The sequence below is a fragment of the Diplodia corticola genome (genome assembly GCF_001883845.1).
Source record: "Diplodia corticola strain CBS 112549 chromosome Unknown scaffold5, whole genome shotgun sequence".
In the NCBI taxonomy this organism is placed as follows: domain Eukaryota; kingdom Fungi; phylum Ascomycota; class Dothideomycetes; order Botryosphaeriales; family Botryosphaeriaceae; genus Diplodia; species Diplodia corticola.
In genome coordinates, this window is record NW_017971484.1 from 221014 (window position 1) to 245544 (window position 24531).

Here is a 24531-nt window from a genome sequence, read left to right on the forward strand (position 1 = left end):
CACCCACCACCACCGACCCTCGGCCTCATTCCATCCAACCACCGACCCGCCCACCCACCGACCCATCCACTCAGCCCGTACACACACATACACACACCACATCACCCCTCCCCCCTGACAACCCCCTCCCTCGCCTCCCTCTCGATCCTCTCCTTCAAGATATCCGCCAGCACATTCGCCTGGCGCAGCCCCATGGCCTCGCCGATGTGCGCGCACGTCGCGGCCGCCCAGGCCTGGGTGGCGCGAGTCGTCACGTCCTGGTTGCCGACGAGGAAGAGGGTCCACAGCAGCAGGGCGGAGCCGTAGCTGCGCACGACGGGGAGGTGGGTGGACGCGAGCTGCCAGTCGTCGGAGCAGGGGTCGTCGTAGAAGGGGGGCGCGTCGGAGTCGGAGGGTGTGGAGTTGTTGGGGGAGGGCGAGGGCGGCGAGAGGTGCGAGGAGGAGGTGGTGGTTTCGGGGGCGAAGTCGGACCAGGGGAAGGAGAGGAGGCCGAGGCGGGTGATGAGGGTTTTGCGGGTGTAGGGGGCGTCGGAGGGTTGGGTGGGTGGGGAGGAGGTGGAGGAGGCGGGTGATGGTGATGATGATGATGGAGGGGAAGACGATGTGTTGGAGGTTGTGGGGGAGGACGCTTTGCTGCTGTATTTGGCGTACCGCTCGCGCTGGCGCACGGCGGACAGGTAGCCGATGTGCTGGGGCACGCTGGCCTGTACCTCTGCTTGCAGCTGGTACAGGGTGTTTGTGCACTCGGCGAAAGCCTGCATGTCATGCGGCTGGTCGAAGACGGGCGGGGTGCGGGCGAAGCCGGCGAGGAGGGCCTGGCGCATCATGTTCAGAACCAGCAAGCGGCAGGTGCGGATGCTGTTCCACACCTGGGCCTGCCAGTAGTTCGAGTAGACGTGATAGTGTCCGTTGACCACGATCTCCGGGTCGTCGGTGGTGTGCACGACGCGGTAGTGCCACGACGGCGGCAATGAGGATACGAGAGCGGCCATCTCACCGTCCAGCTCTTGCGAGCGCACGACGACAGCGCGATAGTCCCACACGGCACCCTGGCGCCAGGCGGAGCGGAAGTCGGCGACGGCCACCATGATCTCGCGCAGGCGGTACAGCGGATTGGCCGGGTCGACGAGGCCGTCGGTGGTGGCGTCCAGCATGAGCTCCTTGATGGGTTCGGGGAAGGGCACGTCGCGTTGCAAGCAGCTGATGAGCAGGCTCGACGTGATCTGCATGAGCATCCGGCGGCCCACGGCCGACTCGAGCTGGCGCCGGCCGCGCATGCTGACCAGGGCGGCAGCGCCGTTCACGTGGTTCTCCCACGCCTCCAGCGACTGGCGGGTGCGGCCGCTGATGCTCTCGAACAGTCCCAAGATGATGACGGCCAGCAACGAGCTATCCTTAGTGGCCACGGCCGGGTTACGCAGGGCCTCGTTCGTCACGCGGATGGCGTCGAGGTAGCGGCGCCAGGCCAGCTTCTCGAACTCCGGGTTGCGGCTGTGGCGATACAGGCCGTACAGGCCCACGGCTTTCATGCTGGTAAACAGGTGGGGGTCGATGGAGGTCTGCCACAGGTCGGCGCGCATGCCGGGCTGGGCTACGGGGCCGGGGCCGGCGTCGCCGGCAGCGGAGAAGACTACATAGTTGCAGAAGTTGGAGAAGAAGAAGCCGGCGGCGCGGTCATCCATCGAGGGCACCAGGGCATACAGGCCGGTGGCGGTGCCATGGTCGAAGACGTCTCGTGTGTTGGTTAATCTGGCCGGACCTGGGTTCCCTGCCCAGCCTGGTCGGCGGATGACAAGGGTGCTGCTGTCGGTTTTCTCTTGGACGGGGGCATCTTCGGACGAAGCCAAGGCTTGAGGATAGGTATGGGCGAAGGAGAAGCTAGAGGAAGAAGAGTTCGCGGATGGATGTCGGACCGGGGGGGCGGTGGATTGCTTTTTCTTGGGCTGGGAGCTGCGCTGGACGCGCCTCTCGACCTTGGCGCTCTCGTTGCGGAACAGCACCTGCTGTAGGTCACGGTAGCCCGGGCACTGGCGCTTGGCCTTGGAGCATTGGGAGCAGCCGTCAGGGAGCGGGAGCTGGTCGCACTAGGTGCATGTCAGTATGCACGACATCGAGCTTTATTAATTGGGACGCACGCGGATCTTTCTCTTTCGGCAGGTCTCGCACCCACGGCTTGGCGGACCACAGTAGACCATGGGCAAAGTTCGGGATGGCTACGGCAGGCGCCGAAGGGGGTGGTGGATCGGGGCGGTTGGGGCTGCGGTTTATCAGGGAGCCACGGCGGGCTGCTGCCTGAGCGACGGTGGCGGTGCAGGCGCGGGAGGGGCAGACGCGGTGCGGGAGGGGCTGAGGGCGCGGGCGCTGTGCCGCTACTGCTGCGATTCCAGGGTCCGGGCGTGACGAGATGGCTAGCTGTGCGCTGGTGTGGGCTGGTGTGCGGGCTCGGTGGGGAGGTGAGTCGCAGAGGTGGCCGCAACGGGAATGCAGTGCGGAGGAGGCTTGACGGCGGGCGGCGGGGGGGCTGAGCGGTCAACGGGCTGTCACGTGTGGGCTAGCCGTGACGACGCCTAGCTGCCGCAGGCTGAGGCTGTGCGCAACCATGCCTGCGTCAGGCACCGGCTTGGACGCGATGATGCAGCATGGGCTTGAAGGATTCATGCCGAACGTGTTGGCTTATGTCCGAGCGTCGGCCCTGCCCTACCCGAGCCACCAGTGCGAGCCAATCATCGCTGGTCAGTCCGCAATCAACACCAAAATCAAACACTTCCACATAAGTCGAGTGTACATGGGGGTCTATTAGTGGCTACACGAGCACCGAGAGGCGATCACTTTGGCGAGCTACTCGAATGCCTAGGGAACGCAGTGCGAGCCAGTTGGAATCGACATGGAGTCGCAGTTTGTACGGTCCGACAATATCTGAGCCCTGGAAGGTAGCCACAAAGACTCGCAGATTTATGTATGATTTTGCTCGGATAGTTTGGCGAAACTTGCACGCACGGAAGGTGTTGAAAACTGAATGGATTGACCCCCAAAGGGGCTGAAGCAAACTACGCAATATGTACAGAGGGAAAACAGCTAAGCCTCATCCGGTCAATTTCTACCACGAAGTCTTTACAGCTGAGACATCCATCCTCAACGTGCAACAGAAGGCATCATCGATTTAAGCATAGAGTATTAAAAAAAAAAACGTCAATAGACATGAACTATGGCTGAAAAGGCTTCGCATGCATCTTCACTCTGCATGAAGTGGTGCAAGATGGAATAGATATCAATACATAGGCCGTATCTCATAAGACTTTTCTAACGCTGTTCACGCTACGCAACAACCCAGTACACACCCCAATCATGCCAGCTCCGCCCTCGTCCTCCCATCCAGCTCCTGTCCTCCCCTCGCATCCGACTCCGCCTTCTCTTTCCCATTAAGCTCTTGTCTTCCCCCCGCATCCAACTCTACCCTCTCCCTACCGTCCAACTCCATCCTCCCATCCTCCTCATCGGCCAGCTTCGCCGTCGACCTCTCCCACAGCGCCGCATCCCCAACTTCCACTCCCTCCCCCTCCTCCTCCTCCTTCTCCACGGCCCTCTTCTCCGCCTTCCTCAACGCCAACGTCTCACTCCTCGGAATCACCCTCACCGTAAACCCAACACCAAGAAACCACGCCGCAACAACCGCCTCCTCCACCAACGCCATCCCCGCAAAAACCCCTACACTCCCCGTAATCGCGCTAAACGCCCGCTCCTCCGCCAAAATATCCAGCACCAAATACAACACCCGCACCCCCAGCAACGGCAGCGACCCCCCCAGCGCCACCAGCGCCTTACGCTCCCCCCTCTCCACCTCCCCCCTCACCCCCACCAGCGCCGCCGCCCCCACCGCGATCCCCACAAACGCAACGACGTACAAAACCGCGGCGGCGCGCGCCGTCCCGCCGTGCCGCTGCGGGCCGACGAGCGCTTCTTCCTCACTCAGCCCGCGATACGCGACGCTGGCGCACACGAACGCGGCCGTCACCAGCGCCTCCAGCACCCACAGCCTGACGCGCGGCACCAGCACCGCCCCGACCACTCCTTTCGTGACCAACTTCCTCCCCGCCCGCAGCCGCCCCGCCACCACCCCCTCCCGCAGCCGCCGCAGCAGGCCCAGCGCGCAGAGCAGCAGCGGGCTGAGGCCGTCGACGGCGAGCGTCGCGGCGGCGAGGCGGTAGCCGGCCCGGGATGTGGCTGGGTGCGCGGAGCCGGCGAGCTGGAGGGCGCCCCAGAGGAGGCGGGTGAGGGCGAAGGTGGTGAGGACGAACCAGGATTCCCAGGATTGGCGGAAGCCGTGGCGGCGGAGGAGGAAGAGGGAGGCGAGGAGGGTGGGGGCGTAGAAGGTTAGGACGAGGATGGCGAGGATGTCGCGGGGGTGCATATTGTTGTTGTTGTTTTTTTTTGTCAGAGTTTGGGTATTGGTCGTTGTTGGTAGGTGGTAAGTAATAGAGGTGGTGATGGCGCCCGAGAGGAGTTGTGGTAGCGAGAAGATCTAGGTCTGACAAGCGCCTGGAGAAGGTTCTGACGGCGCCATTGTCCGGTGGTAGGCTTGCGGTTGATATAGACACGGAACGCACCGCCCCCCAGACAGGTGCTGACAGGACAGCGCTAGCGCCCAGACAGGAAATCCGCCTTCGCACAGCTAACCGCATCCGTCCACCAGCGCGAGTTCTCGGCCTTCGCGAAGCTCTCCTGCATTCCATTAACCACCTCCCACGAGGCGCAGCATGAGCAAACCCACCACCGCGACGCCGACCGCCCTTTCCTTCCCAGTGGCAGACTGGACAACCGCTTCCACAGTCACATCGATTCCCTTCAACCATCATGTCTATATAATGACACACGCCGCGCCGCCAAGGGTGTAGCCCACTGCAACCTGCCAAGCTCCACCAACACTTCTGGGCATCAATCCACACTCCAAGCTCCCTCATCGAGCATTATTCCCTCCCTCTCCGAAGAGCAGCCGCCTCTCCAAACCACTTTCCACCACCGAGCACACCAACCAACCCCCTGCAATCAACCCGGCGCCACCCAGCGCCGCCGGCCCCCAAAACACCAAACAAACAACCAACCAAACCAAACAAACCACCCCACAATGCCCCACCTCACCACCCGCAACAACATCTCCATCGCCCTCATCGCCCTCTACACCCCCGCCCTCCTCCTCTCCCTCCTCCTCACCGCCCGCCACGGCCTCCGCCGCTCCTCCGGCTGGCGCTTCCTCCTCACCTTCTCGCTCGCGCGGCTCCTCGCCGCCGCCTTCCAGCTCAGCACCATCGCGCACCCGTCCGACGCGTCGCTCTACATCGGCGAGTGGGTGCTGCTGGGGATCGCTTTGTCGCCGCTGGAGCTCGTGTCGCTGGGGTTGCTGTCGCGCGTGGCTGGCAGCATCAATAAAACAAGGCCGGAGACGGCGGTGACGATCACGCCGCGGCACGTGCGGATGGTGCAGGTGCTGAATGCGGCGGGGTTGGCGCTGGCGGTGGCGGGGGGCGTGGAGGCGGCGGGGAATGTTGGGGCGGGGGGAAGGGTGCAGGTGAGCGGGTTGACCAAGGGGGCGGTGGGGCTGTTCGTCGCGTCGTTTGTGGCGATTGTGGGGATCGCGGCCGTGGTGTGGAAGGATGTGGCGTGTGCGGAGCCGGGGGAGAAGAGGCTGCTGGTGGCGGTGGGGGGCACGACGCCGTTTTTGCTGGTAAGGGTCGTGTATACGGCGTTGAGCGTGTATACCGGGGAGATGCGGTTTAATCCGGTGATGGGGGATGTGGGGTATTTGTTGGGGATGGCGCTGGTTATGGAGTTGGTGATTGTGTATGCGTTTTTGGGGGTGGGGTTGACGTTGAAGAAGGTCGGGAAGGGGGAGGAGCGCGAGGTGGAGGGCAAGGTGGAGATGTCGGCGAAGAGGATGAGTGCTTGAGCCGGTTGAGTCGAGGAGGATGACGGCGTGTGATGAGATGGCGACAGGGTTGATTGGGGGAGGCGGTAGAATAGAGGACATGTAAATAGAGTTCGACAATGATTTTTTTTCCAAATTTTTGAAATCCAGTGATATGCTGTGGTGAGTCTAGCGGCGCAGTGGGTAATGCAAGGAATTGACCTATAATCATCCATGTATGAGCATTTGAAGCAAGTCCGCTGACTTTGATAGAAAACTGAGGGATATTAAGACGTAGCCGTGAGTATCAAAACAGCCAAAGGATTTCATGTATAGGATTCCACTACAGGTGAGTCAATTTGTTTCGTCAACTGTGGCGACCTAATTGCCATCATTACATTACTTCCATACACATAGCCAGCCATTACGTTTTCCACGACCCGGTCTCCTCCTACTCCATAGTGAGCACAGCCCTGAACCTAACCTTCCCGCTCAACATGTGCTCCATTGCCTCGTTGGCCTCGCTGAGAGGGAACTTTTCGACCATGCACTCCACGCCATGCGTCTGCGCAAAGGCAATGGCTTCTTCAGCGTCGAGGGCGTGTCCAGAAGGCCAGCCACGGACGCTGATTCCCTTCAGGATCATAGGGATGGTGTCGACAGTGACTTCGCCGACGGGGGCAAGTATGACGACGGTACCGCCTGCAGCGCAGCCTTTGACCAGGTCGCCCATGATGCTGGGGTTGGGGGCAGTCACGACAATCAAGTCAGCGCCGCCCAGCTTCTGCAGAGCTTCGGCCGTGTTTTCCTTGCTGCCGTCGACGTAGTCGGTAGCGCCGAGCTTCATGGCGAAGTCCTTCTTGCTTGCGTCGCGAGAAAGAGCGACGGTGCGGTAGCCCATTTTCCTGGAGTACTGAACGGCCAAATGTCCCAACCCCCCGAGGCCCTGGATGGCGACAACACCTCCAGCGGTGACCTTCATGTTTCTCATGGCGTTGAAGACGGTGACACCGGCACAGAGTAGGGGTGCAGCTTGGACAACGTCCATGTCTGCAGGGATCCTGACGGCAGCTTCAGTGCGAAGGAGAACGTACTCGGCATCTGCAGCGCGTTAGATTCAGAAAAATATCGGGGAAAGGCTCAGAGCAAAAGACTCACAGCCGCCGTCGCGAGTGACTCCGTTGATTGCCTCGTTGTCGCACATCTGGAAGAGACCGCGGTTGCACTGCCTGCAGAGGCCATCGTGACCACCATGCCACGGTCCGCCTGGCGTCTGGTTAGTGACGACTCGGGGTTGGGGTTTGCGTCCAGCTCACCAACAAGGTCACCAACTTTCCACTTCTTCTCGCCATCGCCGAGGGCAACTACACTGCCAATGACCTCGTGACCTGGTACGATAGGGCTTTGAAAATGTCAGCGTCAACAATGGGCAGGTGAGAAACGAGCAACTCACGGCTGTCCGAAAGCGCCGGAGCGCACGGCCTCGTCAGAGTGACAAACACCGCAGGCCTTGACCTTGACCAAGATCTGGCCGTGCTCGGGCTGCTTGAGCGGGACTTCCTTGATGTTCAACTTGGCATTGGCCTCTTCGATGACAGCAGCCTTGTAGGACTTGGGGAGACTGGGCGACATTTTGGGCAGATGCTTCAGAATGGTTTCCATGGATGGTTTTCAGAGTTGGGGTTGTCTGATTCCGTGGACCAGATGAGGGGCTATTTAAGAGGGCGAAGCTGCGGTAGCACAACTGCGGCTGACGTCGACGCGGCGTTATCGCAGAAACCAATCCCACTGTAATACGCGAGCTAGGGCCTCGAACCGGCGATAGGCGCGGGTTAGCGCTAATTAAGGTAGTTCACTAAACGCTGTAGATGCGTATAGTTGCGGGGCAGCTGTTGACTAAACAGCTGAGAGGTTCATGTCAGCCAGTGCGCCCTCGGAATTAGCGGGGCTAAAAGGCCATATCTGAAAACCAGGAAGCGGAGATAGGCCTTGTAGTGACAGCGTTGCGAAAAAGAAAAGTGATAAGGCAACAGCGGAAGTTGAGTGAGTAATCACCCAGAGCGCCGCCGCACATGTCGCAAACATGGCTGAACGCGGAAATGGGCTCCGCTGCGACTTGGCCGAATCAGCTGCATCGACAAGGTACTTGTTGAACAAAATACGAGCTCTTTTCCGGGCGCACAAGCTGGCGACTGTTCCGCGCCCAGTATTGAGAGGCTGGAAAGCGAGCGGGACCGAATGTTGGACGAGATGGCCATGGAGCAGGGATTCCACAGCCATGTGCAAGTGGGGAAGCTGTTTGGAGCGGAGGGGAGGAGGGGAGAGGGGGCGGAGCGGGAGCAGCGATGATGTCATCTCGGCTGCGGGGGAAGGAAGCACGACTCGTCCACCCCACAAGCCTCCAAAAAACGCCGCCGACGATAAGACTCGCTGCAAAGGCCGTGTGAGACTCCACTCCGCCGCTCTTCGAAATGTGCCGTTCTGGCTTCCTCCGGTGCTTGCTGCGGCTTGCCTTGGCCTCGCTCCCGCTCGCTGCCGCCGCCACGCCTGCCAAGAAGAAGCTGGTCATCGACACCGACCTGTTCTCCGACGTAGACGATACCACCGCCCTGCTTTTGGCCGCCACCTCAACCAACGCGAACCTGCTTGCTGTCAATGTCAATTATCCCAGCTCTTACTCTGCTCTAGCCGCCTCCGCCATCCTCGCCCATTATGGCCATCCGGATATCCCCATTGGAGTTGTGCGTCCCCTAACCAACGCTTCTTTCTTCGACCAACTCTACTTCGAGCATGGCGAGTACGCAAGCAAAGTGGCTTACCACTGGTCGGCTGGCTCGTTGCCATGGGGTGATGCCGACCGCGCCTGGGATCCAGTGTCGCTGTACAGGAAAGTCCTGGCTGAACAGGAAGACGAGAGCGTGACCATCGTGTCCGTTGGCTTCTTCGAAAACGTAGGGTGCCTGCCTTAGGCCCAAGCTTCCGCTAACCGCCTGCTCCAGCTGTCGGGCCTGCTGAACTCCACGGCTGATGGCCACTCTAGCAGCTCCGGTCTCGAGCTCGTCCAAACAAAGGTCTCAGAGCTCGTCATCATGGGCGGTGGCTATCCATCCGGCTTTGAATTCAACTTCCATGTATGTCCGACTGGCCTCCGTCCGGGTCTGTGATCAGGACTGAGCGAGAACCGCACAGGGCTCAAACAGCTCGCTGACTGCACATGTCGTGAACAACTGGCCGGGCAAGATGACGTTCTCTGGTACGGGCCTGTCGCCACCGTCGCCTCATTCGTGCATTGCTCATACCACCGCAGGTAGCGAACTGGGCGGTAACGTGTCGTCTGGCGCCACTTTGACTGTGAAGGCTCCTGCTGGCGATCCGGCTGCCGCCGCGTACCGCTGGTACACGGGCTACAATGTTTCGCGATTCAGCTGGGATCCTCTCACCGTGCTTTATGCCTGTGACGGGCTTGGCCATCTATTCGAGTACGCGAATGAGTTTGGCTACAACTACGTGCACCCGAACGGAAGCAATGATTGGGTCTACGATGAGACGGCGACGAAGCAGCACTGGCTGCAGTTGAAGGTTGACAACGAGACGGCTGCCCGGGAGCTGGATCGTCGTTTCCTGGAAGGCGCCGTCACCGCGAGTTACGAAAGAAAGTGACCTACACTTGTGTGGGCGATTGAGCCAAGGGTGCCGACGTAGATGTGAGTTTAAACGGCCCTCTTTCGCGAGCTGAAGCTGATATCCGGATGGAGACTCGAATATTTAAAACTGTGCAAATGCATCCAGAGTTAGGATTCCACTCGCTTGATGAGATGGTTGATTCCTTTTGTAACCCGTTGTCCCGTCCCCGCAAATTAACTTAAAAAAGGAGCCGACCATCAAGGTGATTAAAGACTGCCCGCAACTCACCGCCCAAGGACTGTTTCAGCCGCGTAGAGAGCGGCGGAGGCTACGGCGGGCGCTGGGCGCACGTAAATCGCGCCCTGGCGTCAGCCCTGCCTGCAGTTGCCGGACCCAGTCTACTGAGTTAACCGTCAGTTCCCTGCAGTTCCCTGCGGTAGCCGGATCCCGGGGCGGAAACCTTGATCTCCGCCGGCCGCAAGCGGACCCTTCCGGGTCTGACCGGGCATTTCTGAAAGTCCGAACCCCCGCCATCGACATTCGCTCCCTTCATTCCCACTAATACGGCGTCTTGGCCCCGGATTTTGTCAGCTCGCCGCCCATGCTGAGGCCGAGGCCGAAGCTGCATCCTCGACAAGCTTCCGCCACCCGGCCAATGGCGGCCCCTCAGTATCTCACCGATCTTGCCAACAGATGATGTGCTACACCAGCCAGAGCCGCCATCTGGTCAGGACGGATATGCGCCTTCAGTAGCAGATTCAGTGCTTGGTAGCTGGAGTTTGGCTGTTCACCGCTACCATCTTCTGTGCCGACATCGTTGGGGTTCAGGCTCCAACATGTCTCGAGATTGCTCGGGAACGAAACGAAAGAACACGCAACCGCTCAACAGTAGTGCTGCGGCGGACACACCGGGACTGATATCTTCCCTCATCCGCGAAGATTAGTGCAAAGCATTTGCATGTCATCGGCCGAGCCAGATCCCTGTCCCCAGGCCTAGCCCATGGACGTGCCCCTGTTCGGGCGGAGGTGCGCGTGGCGCGAAATGTCCGATTTCCGTGCTGCCTATCATCGCTCCCGCCATTCTGGCTGCCCCATGCTCCCCCTTCGCTCAATTGGCAACAATTGCGAAAGTCCCGGCGCTCCGGACTGATGGCCGGCCTCATTTTCATCCGACCTGAGCTTCGTGGTCTAGGGTCCTTCCGGCTCCATGGGAATCTCCGTATCAAGTCAAAGCGCTGCCGTATCCACACTAGGCATTTCTCTACATTACCCTTAACCTCTTCCTCGTCTCCCACTTCTGTGACAACTCCTTCAACCTCAGCTTAGCAAGCTGAAAGTCAAAGGCAACTTACTGCCTAGCTACATCCTCCTTTGTCCTCCTACCTCTTTACACCACGACTGCCTCGCTCTAACCGTTAATCCCCGCCTCTTCGAAGGCAACCACACCCAACATGGTCCATCATCAGGACCACTCGGTAGGCACCTACCCCGCCGGCATTGGCGAGGAGATTGTCCGCACTCTGTCTGGCGAGTCACGACGACAACAACAGATGCGCGACATCGACTTGGATTCCAGAAGTGAGCACTTCGGCTCTGAAGGTACGGACGAGAAGTCCATGGACAAGGGCCAGGAAGACCATTCCAGATGGCATATGGAGCAAGAAGTGCAAGGACTCCGGCAACGTGACGAAGCAGACGGAGGGAAGCAAAGAAAACTCGGAGTCACATGGCAGAACCTCACCGTCAAGGGCGTCAGCAGCGACGCCACCTTCAACGAGAACGTGCTCTCGCAGTACAATCCCTTCGGCAAGGGAAACAAGAACGTTCCTATGAAGACCATCATCGACAACTCGCACGGCTGCGTCAAGCCCGGAGAGATGCTGCTTGTCCTCGGCCGCCCCGGTGCAGGATGTACGTCGCTGTTGAGCATGCTCTCAAACCGCAGACTTGGATACGCCGAGATCACCGGCGATGTCAAATACGGAAGCATGGACCACAAGGCAGCAGAGGCCTACCGCGGCCAGATCGTCATGAACACAGAAGAGGAGATCTTCTTCCCCGCCTTGACCGTCGCCCAGACCATGGACTTCGCCACTCGCATGAAGGTTCCTTTCCATCTGCCTCCCGGAGTCAGCACTGCCGAAGAGTACGCCCGGCTCAACAAGGAATTCCTACTCAAGTCCATGGGCATTTCGCACACTGAGGACACGAAGGTCGGCAACGAGTTTATCCGTGGTGTTTCCGGTGGGGAGCGGAAGCGTGTGTCCATCGTCGAATGCATGGCCACTCGCGGCAGCGTCTTTTGCTGGGACAACTCGACACGTGGTCTTGATGCCAGCACCGCTCTTGAGTGGGCCAAGGCCATGCGCGCCATGACCGACGTTCTTGGACTCACAACCATTGTGACCCTCTACCAAGCAGGCAACGGAATCTACAACCAGTTCGACAAGGTCCTCATCCTCGATGAGGGAAAGCAGATCTACTACGGCCCGCAGAAGGAGGCCGTCCCCTTTATGGAAGAGCTTGGATTTGTCTGCGACCCCTCTGCTAACCACGCCGACTTCCTGACCGGTGTCACCGTCCCCACTGAGCGTCGCATTGCGCCTGGCTATGAGAACAGATTTCCCCGCAACGCGGACGAGGTCCTTGCCGCCTACGACCGCTCGCCCATCAAGCCGAAGATGATTGCCGAATACAACTACCCAGAGACTGAGGAGGCCAAGCAGAACGTAGCCGACTTTGTGGAGATGACTCAACGGGAAAAGCACAAGAGCGTGAACAAGAACTCGCCGTTGACAACCGGTTTCTTCACACAAGTAAAGGCCTGTGTCATCCGCCAGTACCAGATCTTGTGGGGTGACAAGGCAACATTCATCCTGAAGCAAGTCTCGACCCTCGCCCAAGCCCTTATCGCCGGTTCGCTCTTCTACAATGCTCCCGATAACTCTGGTGGCCTCTTTGTCAAGGGCGGCGCTCTGTTCTTTTCTCTGCTGTACAACTCCTTGCTTGCCATGTCCGAGGTCACCGACTCGTTCTCTGGCAGACCGGTTCTGGCTAAGCATCGCTCCTTCGCTCTGTATCACCCAGCCGCCTTCTGTATCGCGCAGATAGCAGCCGATATACCGGTCTTACTCTTCCAAATCACCCACTTCGGCCTCGTCATCTACTTCATGGTTGGCCTGAAGGCGACGGCTGCCGCCTTCTTCACCTACTGGGTTGTCAACTTTGCGGTGACGGTGACCATGACGGCGCTGTTCCGCCTGATTGGTGCTGCTTTCCCCACCTTCGATGCTGCCTCAAAAGTGTCTGGCTTCCTCGTTTCTGCGTACATCATGTACACTGGCTACATGATCGCCAAGCCCAACATGCACCCGTGGTTCGTTTGGATCTTCTGGATCGACCCTCTCTCCTATGGATTCGAGGCTCTTCTGGCGAATGAGTTCCACAACAAGATCATTCCCTGTGTTGGCGTCAACATCGTGCCCGGAGGGCCCGGATACGGCACGGGTGACGGCGGTCAGGCCTGCGCTGGCGTTGGCGGTGCGCAGGTCGGCTCGACCAACGTGACTGGCGATGAGTATCTTTCGTCCCTCTCTTACAGCCACAGTCATGTCTGGCGCAATTTTGGTATCCTCTGGGCCTGGTGGGTCTTGTTCGTTGCCCTGACCATCTTCTTCACCACCAAGTGGAAGCAGATGGGTGAGGGCGGTCGCAGTCTCCTCATCCCCCGTGAGCAACAGCACCTTGTCAAGCACCTGCAGCCTCAAGACGAGGAAACGCAGGCTACAGAGAAGCCCTCGAACCAGTCTGCTTCTGACGCCTCGGAAGACACCCTGAACAACCAACTCATCCGCAACACGAGCGTTTTCACCTGGAAGAACTTGACCTACACCGTCAAGACTCCCCATGGCGACCGTGTACTCCTCGACAATGTCCAAGGCTACGTGAAGCCGGGTATGCTTGGCGCTCTCATGGGTTCTTCGGGTGCCGGTAAGACCACTCTCCTGGACGTCCTCGCCCAACGCAAGACCGACGGCACTATCCACGGTTCCATCATGGTCGACGGCCGCCCTCTCCCCGTCTCGTTCCAGCGGTCCGCCGGATACGTCGAACAGCTTGATGTGCACGAATCCCTGGCCACCGTCCGGGAAGCCCTGGAGTTTTCTGCCCTTCTCCGCCAATCACGTGAGACACCACGGGAGGAGAAGCTTCGCTATGTTGATACCATCATCGACCTCCTCGAATTGCACGACCTTGAGCACACCCTTATCGGCCGCCCTGGTGCTGGTCTTTCCGTTGAACAGCGCAAGCGTCTGACCATCGGCGTTGAACTCGTCTCCAAGCCCAGCATCTTGATCTTCCTCGACGAACCCACCTCTGGTCTCGACGGCCAAGCCGCTTACAACACGGTCCGCTTCCTACGAAAGCTGGCAGAGGTCGGCCAAGCGGTACTCGTGACCATCCACCAGCCCAGTGCTCAGCTCTTCGCGCAGTTCGACACGCTCCTCCTCCTGGCTAAGGGTGGAAAGACGGTTTACTTCGGCGACATCGGCGACAACGCCAATACCATCAAGGATTATTTCGGCCGCTATGGCGCGCCCTGTCCGCCCGAGGCCAACCCCGCCGAGCACATGATTGACGTGGTGTCCGGCCAGCTCTCCCAGGGTCGTGACTGGAACAAGGTATGGCTAGAGTCTCCAGAGCACTCGAAGGTGACGCAGGAGCTCGACGACATGATCGCCGAGGCAGCCTCCAAGCCACCCGGCACGGTCGACGACGGACACGAGTTCGCGGCGCCCATGTGGGAGCAAGTCAAGCTGGTGACGCACCGGATGAACGTGGCGCTGTACCGCAACGTCGATTACATCAACAACAAGGTCGCTCTGCACGTCGGCTCGGCCCTCTTCAACGGCTTCTCGTTCTGGATGATCGGCGACAGCGTCGGCGACCTGCAGCTGAAGCTCTTCACCGTCTTCAACTTCATCTTCGTCGCCCCGGGCGTCATCGCGCAGCTGCAGCCCCTCTTCATCGACCGCCGCGACATCTACGAGACGCGCGAGAAGAAGAGCAAAATGTACCACTGGGCGCCCTTCGTCACCGGCCTCGTCGTCTCCGAGATCCCGTACCTGATCGTCTGCGCGGTGCTGTACTTCGTGTGCTGGTACTACACGTGCGGCTTCCCTAACACGGCGCAGTACGCCGGCAGCACCTTCTTCGTCATGCTCATGTACGAGTTCGTCTACACGGGCATCGGCCAGATGATCGCCGCGTACGCGCCCAACGCCGTCTTCGCGTCGCTCGTCAACCCCGTCATCATCGGCACGCTCGTGTCTTTTTGCGGCGTGCTGGTGCCGTATGCCCAGATCCAGGAGTTCTGGCGATACTGGTAAGAGTTGTCCCCCTTTTTCCCCCTCACTTCTTCCTCTCCTCTCCTCCTCCTTCCTCCTTCCCCGCAACCAACCCAAGTTGTCCCCGCTAACACGCTCTCCTCCAGGATCTACTGGCTCAACCCCTTCAACTACCTCATGGGCGCCCTCCTCACCTTCACCACCTGGGAAGCCAAGGTGCAGTGCGCCGCCCACGAATTCGCCGTCTTCGACCCGCCCGCCAACCAGACCTGCGGCGAGTACCTCGCCGACTACCAGCAAGGGATGGGCATGCTGTCGAACCTCGTCAACCCGGCGGCCGACAGCGGCTGCAAGGTCTGCCAGTACCGGACCGGCGCCGACTACCTGTACACGATCAACATCAAGGAGTACTACTACGGCTGGCGCGACGCGGCGATCGTGGTGATCTTCGTCATCAGCAGTTACTCGCTGGTGTTTGGGTTGATGAAGCTGAGGACGAAGGCGACGAAGAGGGCGGAGTAAGGGGATGCGTATGATTGGTCTTTTTCTTTTTCTGTTTTGGTGACTATAGATCGAGGGATCGGGCGTGATTTGTTTTATAGGTAATTGGGAAAAGAAGGGACCTCGTTTGTGGCGGCGGTGGTGGATGCTGCTTTTTTCCTCCCCTTCATTTTTTTTTTGTCATGGTCTCACGATCTGGGAGACCTTTGCTTTATCTCCCCCTCTTCTTTTTGATGAAGTCTTGGGAAAAGGTCTAGCGAGCGAGATTTGTGGTGGTTCTTTTGCCTTTTTTAAAACCATGATAGACGGATGGGTCGGTCGGACTTGAGAGAGTTTTTGATGCACAGACGAAGAAAGATAATCGCCGGCAACAGGCGTGTCTCGGCCAAACCCCGAGAATAAAAACTATAGATAATGAATGTAGAATCAAACTTATGAGCCTATATACTATTTCTGTGTTGTGAGACTGGGAGTTGAGAAGGGGAAAGCGAATAGGAAAAACCTCGTCCGAATTACCGCTCCACGCCAATACCCATAGTGAGTGACGAAAGAATTGGCACTCCTCCATGCGTAGTAGAATCCTGTATACATATGAGTCTGTACAGTCCTAACATTCAAATCTACGTCAAGATATCCGATTCAGCTCCTGATGAAGAAAGGCCGTCTAATCACGTAACTGAAACATTGGAGATACGAAGGGTTCGGCCTCGGTCTCTATATTCCCCCTTTCTTCCCTTCCGACGATAGAAGCTCGGCCTTCGGGGAGTCTTACATACCGCCAACTTCCGCTTGGTTCCGAAATGCGGGGATTAGCGACGTGAATGCGCTGGCATTTGACAGGTACGGTTTCATGTGGCAGAGCGGTGTAAGGAGCGCGATCCATGCACGAGGGGCACTGAGTCCTGCGTTGATTCGTAAAAGCAAACAATTTTGATTGCGAGCGCGCGGCGGCTAGCGTTGTCCATACGTATGCTCTAGACCACTCTTCAGCCCTAGTCCTCCACTCCTTTATTCCGGAGCTTCTTAGTCACGCTCCTCCTGCCTTTCTCACTTCCCTTCTTCCGACGCGGTCGGAAAGTGATGCAAGCAGACTTCCATGCCTGCTATGCTGAGATACTGGCTTACTCACATAACAAAGAAGGATGGCAGATGTGGAGGACTAGTATCACTGCAAGTACTCCACTCGGTCATGTGTTGAGAAGCCCGCCTGCAGGGACTGTTTAGATAAAGGCCTTTGGCTACCACATCTGAAACCGGCCGCACAACGGCCATTGACCTTCGAATGGACCATAGTACAAGTCGGTCGATACATTGACTCATGACTGTCTGCGGTGTTCGTTCGTGTCAATATACGAGATTCAGAACATTACTGACGTAGTACGTGCTGATGAGAATTAGACGAAGCACAACGACTCTAGATCATTGGCTGTCAACAGAGGTTTTCCTTGCTGTGCATCAGCATTATGGTAGAATGAAGAAACATATCGCGGGACGAAGATGTTGAGATAAGAGCTGCCCGCTTTGATGTCGGGAAATGGTCTTCTCACTCTCCGAGGACGAGTGTTGGATGGTCGATTGCGCTTTGCTGGACACAGTCATCGCTACCTCGTATTCTCTACTGAGGACGAGTGCGTACAGTATTAGGTATTCGAAAAATCCATGGAAGCTGTGTAGCCCATTAATAAGAGGAAGAATGAGAGAAGTCCGTCACGTTCACTTGCACATACAAGCTTGGCCCGTGTCCTGGACCGGGAAAGCTCGTGAGCAGTCTCTTTGCGAACCTGGAGGTAGTCATCGCGTATCCGGCGAGGCTGACGGTAGACTCTTGAGACTTGTGAGTCACACAGCGTTGCTTATAAGTAGAGCCACTGAATGAAAACCTGTGTTAAACCTTCGTCAAGCCAGGAGGGTCTTTAGTAGACTAAGAAACTTATGTAGAACCGACTGTTCTTTGTTTCTTAAAACTCGACCAGATCTCTTGTCTCTCTACACACTCCCATACCGTAACCCTTCTTGAGTCCTGTAAAGATAAGCACACGCGCTGCGTACCATCATCAGCTTCAGTTGACGCATCGCAACGACATCACATGAAGAATTTAAGCATGATCTGAAGAAGGCGCTGCCTGTTTCACGTAAACTCGAAGACTCGATCTAATTATCTGACGAGAGGAATGCACCAAGGGCAAGAACCAGTCAGATGAGAATATCGTCTTACGGTAGCAGCTCAGTCACAGAATAATTAGGCTGTGCTGTACGGCTACGATCAAGCTTTCCTGGCCACATAATCGAAGCTTAGAACATGGTCTCCAAAACTTGCGCGTCTCGTTCCCCGTGCGCTAACAATGACCTCTGCATCAGATGCACGAAACCGATCACATCCAGAACACGCTCTCAGTGAGCAACTGTCACGCGGATGCTTCAAATGTGCATGTGCTTCGTTACAAGTATTCTCCCTGCCTATTTATTCCTTGCTTGCGAACATCTACGGCCTACACATCTGAGGCAGCGGTCTAACTTCTTCCTAATAGGGATCCATTAACATCACGATCTACTTGCTTCTTGCCCCGGTGTCCGTCCGCATAACCCCCACTGCTACCCGCTCCAAAGCACAGCAGGCGTCTCTCTCCTCCTCCTCCTCCTCCTCCTCCTCCTCCTCCTCCTCATCATCATCATCATCATCATCATCATCATCATCATCATCATCATCGTCGTCGTCGTCGTCGTCGTCCCACACCCACGCCCCATCATCACCATTACAAAACACCCATCATCACCCCCAACCATAAACGCTCCTCCTCCACATCAAACCACCCGAACACCACCACCCCTCCATTGCCAATCCGTCAAGGTCTAGAGGAACGAGAGGGCGGACACAGTAACTATATCGTGTCCAAGTCCGGAAAACAAAAGTATGATACAACTGCGCAAGCATACATACACTGTCGCCGCGCCGCGACCTATCATTAAATTAAAGAAGACTCGCAGACAAGATACGTTGCTAAGCACGCGCGGAACTGCATCCCGCACGGACACCTGCTACCTCGCATCACGAGGGAGTTGCAGGCAGGCAGACAGGCAGGTGGGTAGTGGCGTTGCTCTTATTTGCACACTCGCTCTCCCTCTCTCTATATATATATCTATGTGTCGCCTTTTTGCTTTTGTGATCATGATCTCGATCATCGAACGCACTGGCAGAGCAACAACGAGAGTTACTGGCTTCTTCCTTTTGCGGGGCCGAAGAAAAGATCCCTTCGACTGCGGTCCGGTCTTCTCGTTCCTTTCTACGTCGTATCATGCATTGTACTTACCAACCACTACCCCCACTATCTACTTCAAACACTACATGTACCGCAGCAACGATCAACAATGCTGCACTTCATCATCACAATGAATCGATACACATCCCATACGTGCTTCTTCAACCAACACTTCGTCAATTTCATCATACACCTAAAAAAAAACCCAAAACCCCCCATTTTGTACATACATCAATTTCCCCTCCCTGCACCCCTTTTCCCTCTCCCTCCCTCCCCCTACTCCCTCCTCACACACTCACTCACTCACTCTCTCTCACACCTCAAACGCATTTGCCTCGGACAACCAATCCTCGATCCCCTCGATGGTGGCCGGGGTCGAAGTCTGCGACGCCATGAGGTACAAGACGTTCCCGAGGACGCGCGAGTGGACGTTTGACACGTCGACGGGGTTGCGGGCGGTGGAGACCTTGGGGTCGGCGATGAAGTCCGGGCCGAACGAGCGGAGAGAGGCGCCGGCGAGGAGCTCCTGTTGCAGTTTGCGGGCGGCGGTGGATTTGTAGCCTGCTGGTTTGTTAGACGAGATGCTTGGTGGGGGAGTGGCGAGGCGGGGTACAGGGGAGGTAGAAGACGGTGGTGGGAGGGGAGGGGAGGGGAGAGGAAAGGGAAAGGGAAAGTGCAAAAAAACAAAAAAAAAACTCACCAGAGCCAGCCTCGTCCTTCAAGGAGATGGCCAACACGCTGCCGAGGGCCCAGATGCTCTCGACGTTTTCAGACTCGGACAACTCCTCGAGGAAGGCGTGGCTCCACACGCTCCAGATGTTGGGCAGCTTGGGCTTTTCCTCGGCGCTCTTCGCGAGCGCGGGGGCGTCGGCCGACACCATCCACCCTTCTTTGAACGCGTCCCACGCGCCCTCGTCCTCCATCCGCTTCAGCGTGCTCACGCTCTCGACCGCGACCTGGCAGCCGACGGGGTGCGCCGTGTAGCTGTGGCCGTGCAGCAGGGCGTCGCTCTTGTCGTCGCTCGCGAACGCGTCGAAGATGTGCTCGCTCGCCATGGTCGTCGCCAGCGGCAGCAGGCCGCCCGTGAGGAGCTTGGCGTTGACGCTGATGTCCGGGTGCACGCCGAGCAGCGACGCGGCCGAGAAGCGGCCGAGGCGGTACAGGCCGGTGAAGACCTCGTCGAAGACGACGGGCAGCCCGGACCAGTCGGTTTGGTCGTGGGCTGGCTGGGGCTTGGAGCCGGGCGAGGCGAACAGTTGTGGTGAGCTGCGGACGACGTTGACGAGCGTGCGTTGGAAGAGCGGGTCGACGAGGAGCATGCCGCCCGCGCCGAGCACGACGGGCTCGAGCATCAGCGCGCCGAACTTACGGCCGTCCGCTTGTAGGCCCTTCAGCGTGGCGACGATGAACTTTTCGTACAGCTTGCCGAGTTTGGTGCGGTCCCGTGCCTTGACGTTGAAGATGTCGTCAAGGCTCTCGAAGGTGGTCGAATCGCCGAGTTGGTCGCGGAGCTGGGCTGGAATCTCGACGGTCCACGTGCTGTCGGTCATCTTGACGGTGGGGAAGTCGAACCAGAAGCCTTTGCCGCGGTACCATTCAATCTTCTCGTTGTACGTGCCGGGCTCGGAGCAGTCCATTGCGCCCATCGTGTCGCCGTGGTAGCTGCCCTTTAGGCCGAGAATGCTCAGATCTTCCCTGGGGCCCCAGCCATAGCGCAACCGTGCAGCCCGCAGCGCCATCTTGACGGCAACCTCGGTGCCAGTGGATCCATTGTCCGAGTAGAAGACGCGCGAGAGACGGGGATTGTTGGAGCCTTTGAGGAGCGTTTGGGCCAGCTGAAGAGCGGGTTGGTGCACGGCTTCGGCAAACATGACGTGCCCGTAGCGGCCAGCGGCGTAGGCAGCAGCGAGGGTAAGCTGAGGATTCGCGTGGCCAAGGCCTTGGGTCCACCAAGAAGCAGAACCATCGAAAGAGGGACGAAGGTGGGATGGCTTGGGGAGGTCTACGTGGGCCTTTCTTGCGTCCCTTGCTTCTCTGAACCTCTGTCTGCGAGTCATTTTGGCCGTGTGGGCAGATTCTTCTTCTTCGGCGTACTCTTCTTCGGCGTCCCTTTCTTCAACGGCAGTCTCGTCGGCGACGCCCTTGGCACTAGCAGGTCTGGCTGGTGGATCAGCGGAGAAAGTCTGGAAGTGGTCGCCCGATGCCGAATCAATGACGGTAATATCCTGCGGGGTCAACAGTTTCTGCTGGGTGAAAGGGTACCAGATAGTGTCATAGGCTTCGGTAGACATGGTAGCCAGGCTTTTGAAGCGTTGGTCGTGACGCTTGGCCAGGTCCTTGAGGAGTTGCTTGATGACTTTGGATCGGAAGTGGCCATCATAGTAGGCCGTCATGAGTCTTTTTTCCCTACCTTCATCGGGGTCGCGCTCGGCGGGTGGTCTGAGGGAGATGCAAGGGATGCCGAACTTTTGGAAGTAGGTGCTGAGGTATTCGTGATTCTGGTACTGTTCGTTTTTGAAGAGCAAGACTGCTTCAACATCGTAGCCGCGGATGCGGAGAGACTCGAATGCGCTGACAGTAGCAGAGATTCCACCAAGGTTAGAGTCGCCGATAAGAATAGCCGGAAGCCTCAGCGGGCGATAGAGGTCAGCCTGTGAGGTTCCGGAGGGGCCGGGAGAATGAACGCCGCCAGCGGTCTCGCAGAACAGCCAGCCGGGTTTGTCGGAGCATCTGGAAATGTAGTTGTGAATGAGAGACTGCAACTGCGAGTCGGACATGGGAGGCTTGAGAAAGGTCAGAAGAATGGTCAGGCGAGTTGGACGACAAACCAACCTGTTTCGAGTGGGCGGCGGCAATATCAGGGCTGACTGGTTCATCGTACTCGACGAAACATTTGGTGTTCAAGTAACGGTTGTATTTGCTGGGATACATTCTCGCAAAGAAGCGCTGGAATTGGCTATAGCATGTCAGATGGGCAGAAGCTTAACAGAGCAAAGGCGGTCCTACCGTATGTCAGACTGGTCAGCGGGACCGGTGGATACAGGCTTCAGATAGGTGACATGGTGGTCGGGCCATCCGTGGTTGTGCCAGGCGGCGGCACTCAAGATGGTGGTGAAGACGGTCTTGCCGACATTGGTGTTGGCGCCCCAGATCTGGTAGGGGCGCAGGTGGCGCCAGAGCAGCCCACCGATAGGCGGCGCCATCAGGTGAAGCTACAAGCAAATGAAGACTGGGCGCGTTACTGAAAGCCAGGCATGACAGTGGGATGGGAGCAGGCGGAGCGGAGCTGAGCTTGGCGGGGCCAATGGACGCTGACGCACGATCTGCGGCCGGCAGAATCGGGCAGCCGGAGAAATGGGTTGAGAAGGCTGGGCTTTGGCGCAGCGGGGCGCTGGTTGTTGAGCTGGTGCGTCGCGTTTCGTGTCGCGACGTTGTTGCCGATTATTTGCGCCTCCAATTGTGCCGCGGGTTCCTGCGCCACGCCGCCAATCGACCGCCACCCGAGCCGGCCCCGACAAGCCGCCAGCTTCAGCCCTCCTCAACCATCTCGCGCTGATCTGTCAACAGCTCCAATCCGCCCACCCCGGCCTCAATGGCCCTGCAAACCTGATAGCTGCCCTTCCCTGCCCAGTCCCATTCATCTGGACACCTGCAACATCTTGGAATTGACCCGCCCGCACGTGTACCTGGCCGCTGTGCCATCCGTCCTGCCCCGCAAAAAATTCGCCGAACCCCTCCACCACGAACTTTCCCTTTCGGGCCATCCATTCATCCACCTATCCATTGTACCACCCGCCATCACCCCATCGGAAGGGATCTCTAAGAAAAAAATTAAAGAGAAAGAAAAAATCACACACACGCACAAACAACACAACCATGTCCTCCTCCGACGACAACGACCAAAACCCTCCTCCTCCCACCGGCCTCGAAACCACCTTCTCCCGCCTCCTCTCCCGCCGCCGCTCCCGCTCCCTCCTCCGGCGCCTCACCACCGCTCCCCCCGGCACCGTCGACTTCTCCTCCAACGACTACCTCTCCCTCTCCACCCACCCCGAAATCCGACGCACCTTCCTCTCCCTCCTCCAAGCAGTACCCGACCCCACAACCACCACCACATCCAGCACTCCCCCCACTGCCCTAGCACCATCACCTCCTCCTCCTCCTCCCCCCATCGGCTCCCGCGGCTCCCGCCTCCTCGACGGCAACACCCCGCTCGCCACCCGCCTCGAATCCCTCATCGCCGCCCACCACCGCGCCCCGGCCGGCCTGCTCTTCAACAGCGGTTTCGACGCCAACGCCGGCTTCTTCTCCTGCGTGCCGCAATCCGGATCGTCCTCGTCGGCATCGGGCGCGGCGGGTGCGGCGGGTGGCGGCGACTACATCGTGTACGACGAATTCATCCACGCGAGCGTGCACGACGGGATGCGGTTGTCGCGGGTGCCGGCGGGGCGGCGGGTGGCGTTTGCGCATAATTCGGTGGCGGGGCTGCGGGGGGTGCTGGAGGGGATTGTGGGGGAAAAAGATGGCGGCGAGGGGGAGAGGGTGCGGCGGGGGGAGGCGAATGTGTTTGTGGCGGTGGAGGCGGTGTATAGCATGGATGGGGACGTGGCGCCGTTGCGGGAGATGCTGGATGTGGTGGAGGAGGTGTTGCCGGCGGGGAACGGGTACGTCGTTGTGGACGAGGCGCACGCGGCGGGCGTGTTTGGGGAGGAAGGGAGGGGGTTGGCGTGCGAGGTCGGGGTGGAGAGGAGGGTGTTTGCGCGGGTGGTGACGTTTGGGAAGGCGTTGGGGAGTCAGGGTGGTGAGTCGAGTCGCAGTCTCTCGTTTCGTTTCGTTTCGTTTCGTTTCGTTGTTGCTTTCATCTCTCTCTCTCTCTTTCTCTTTTTTTTTGTTTGTCTCTTGGGTTGTCTGTCTGTCTGACTTTTTTGAACCGCACCACAGCGATAATCCTCTGCACCCCCCTCACCCGCTCCTACCTCATCAACTACGCCCGCCCCCTCATATACACCACCGCCCTCTCCCACCCCTCCCTCGCCAGCATCCTCGCAACCTACACCTTCCTCACCGCCGGCAAAACCGCTCCAGTAAGTCCCCTTTCCCCCCCAACCTTCCCCCACTCCTTCCTATACTAAACAATTAACCACCCCACAAACACAGCTCCTAACCCACCTCCACACCCTAACCCGCCACCTCCACGCCCTCCTCACGCGCCTCATATCCCACCACCACCACCACCACCCCGGCGGCCGCCGCCGTCCCCTCCTCGCCCTCTCTCCGCTCCCCACCACCACGCTCGCCCCTTCCCCCATCCTGCCCATCTTCACGCCCCACCCGCGCCACCTCGCCGCTTGCTGCCAACGCGCGGGATACACGGTCCGCGCGATAGTGGCGCCGACGGTGCCGCGGGGGCAGGAGAGGGTGCGGGTGTGTCTGCATGCGGGGAACACGCTGGAGGAGGTGGAGGGGCTGGTGGGGGTCGTGGGGCGGTGGGTGGGGGAGAGATGCAAAGAGTTGGAGGGAGGGGAGGGAGGGAGGCGGGAAGGGGAGGGAGGCGGCGCGGCGGTGGTGGTGGCGGAGGACAGGGTCGTTTTGGAGAAGGCGAGGTTGTGAGTGAGTGAGACGGAGGCAGAGGAAGGGAGGATGGTAAGGGAGGTGGGTATGGCTTGTTTCGGGGTTGGGTAGATGGAAGAGGAGCGAAGAAGGAATAGAGTGCGAGCAGAAAGAAAAATTCCTTAAACTTGTTGTATTTTCCTCTTAGATTAGCATCTTAGCATCATGGTAGATGGTGGCTCTTCCGGCACTGCATAAAAAGACGAAGAGAGTGCGACAAGTAAACAATCTATCAATTCTTTTCGTTTGCTCTACGGGCTTCTTCCCAGTGCCATGGTCTTTTATACGTCAT

At 58.5% G+C, this 24531-nt stretch overlaps 8 protein-coding genes across 8 annotated transcripts; 4 read left to right on the top strand and 4 right to left on the bottom strand.

Annotated features, from left to right (window-relative positions):
• Nucleotides 1-101: 101 nt before the first annotated feature.
• Nucleotides 102-2195, bottom strand: BKCO1_500077 (c6 finger domain protein; the record flags this gene model as incomplete). The annotated part of the gene is made up of 2 exons (XM_020276901.1): nt 102-2084; nt 2136-2195. 2 exons carry the CDS (start codon nt 2193-2195, stop codon nt 102-104), a joined length of 2043 nt encoding a protein of 680 aa, XP_020134034.1.
• A 1148-nt stretch (nt 2196-3343) lies between these two features.
• BKCO1_500078 (uncharacterized protein) lies at nt 3344-4408 on the bottom strand (the record flags this gene model as incomplete). Its single annotated transcript, XM_020276902.1, has 1 exon — nt 3344-4408. One exon carries the CDS (start codon nt 4406-4408, stop codon nt 3344-3346), a length of 1065 nt encoding a protein of 354 aa, XP_020134025.1.
• A 714-nt stretch (nt 4409-5122) lies between these two features.
• Nucleotides 5123-5941, top strand: BKCO1_500079 (uncharacterized protein; the record flags this gene model as incomplete). Its single annotated transcript, XM_020276903.1, has 1 exon — nt 5123-5941. The coding sequence occupies one exon, from the start codon at nt 5123-5125 to the stop codon at nt 5939-5941; it is 819 nt and encodes a 272-aa protein (XP_020134026.1).
• A 409-nt stretch (nt 5942-6350) lies between these two features.
• Nucleotides 6351-7531, bottom strand: BKCO1_500080 (alcohol dehydrogenase; the record flags this gene model as incomplete). Its single annotated transcript, XM_020276905.1, has 4 exons — nt 6351-7000; nt 7058-7165; nt 7216-7301; nt 7353-7531. 4 exons carry the CDS (start codon nt 7529-7531, stop codon nt 6351-6353), a joined length of 1023 nt encoding a protein of 340 aa, XP_020134131.1.
• Nucleotides 7532-8370: 839 nt separating this feature from the next.
• BKCO1_500081 (inosine uridine-preferring nucleoside hydrolase) lies at nt 8371-9559 on the top strand (the record flags this gene model as incomplete). The annotated part of the gene is made up of 4 exons (XM_020276906.1): nt 8371-8850; nt 8899-9030; nt 9089-9152; nt 9207-9559. The coding sequence occupies 4 exons, from the start codon at nt 8371-8373 to the stop codon at nt 9557-9559; spliced, it is 1029 nt and encodes a 342-aa protein (XP_020134130.1).
• A 1415-nt stretch (nt 9560-10974) lies between these two features.
• BKCO1_500082 (abc transporter-like protein) lies at nt 10975-15393 on the top strand (the record flags this gene model as incomplete). Its single annotated transcript, XM_020276907.1, has 2 exons — nt 10975-14909; nt 15018-15393. The coding sequence occupies 2 exons, from the start codon at nt 10975-10977 to the stop codon at nt 15391-15393; spliced, it is 4311 nt and encodes a 1436-aa protein (XP_020134133.1).
• Nucleotides 15394-18942: 3549 nt separating this feature from the next.
• On the bottom strand, nt 18943-21832 carry BKCO1_500083 (adenosylmethionine-8-amino-7-oxononanoate aminotransferase; the record flags this gene model as incomplete). The annotated part of the gene is made up of 4 exons (XM_020276908.1): nt 18943-19190; nt 19330-21412; nt 21462-21585; nt 21636-21832. 4 exons carry the CDS (start codon nt 21830-21832, stop codon nt 18943-18945), a joined length of 2652 nt encoding a protein of 883 aa, XP_020134132.1.
• Nucleotides 21833-22505: 673 nt separating this feature from the next.
• Nucleotides 22506-24239, top strand: BKCO1_500084 (8-amino-7-oxononanoate synthase; the record flags this gene model as incomplete). Its single annotated transcript, XM_020276909.1, has 3 exons — nt 22506-23430; nt 23571-23713; nt 23787-24239. The coding sequence occupies 3 exons, from the start codon at nt 22506-22508 to the stop codon at nt 24237-24239; spliced, it is 1521 nt and encodes a 506-aa protein (XP_020134135.1).
• Nucleotides 24240-24531: the final 292 nt, after the last annotated feature.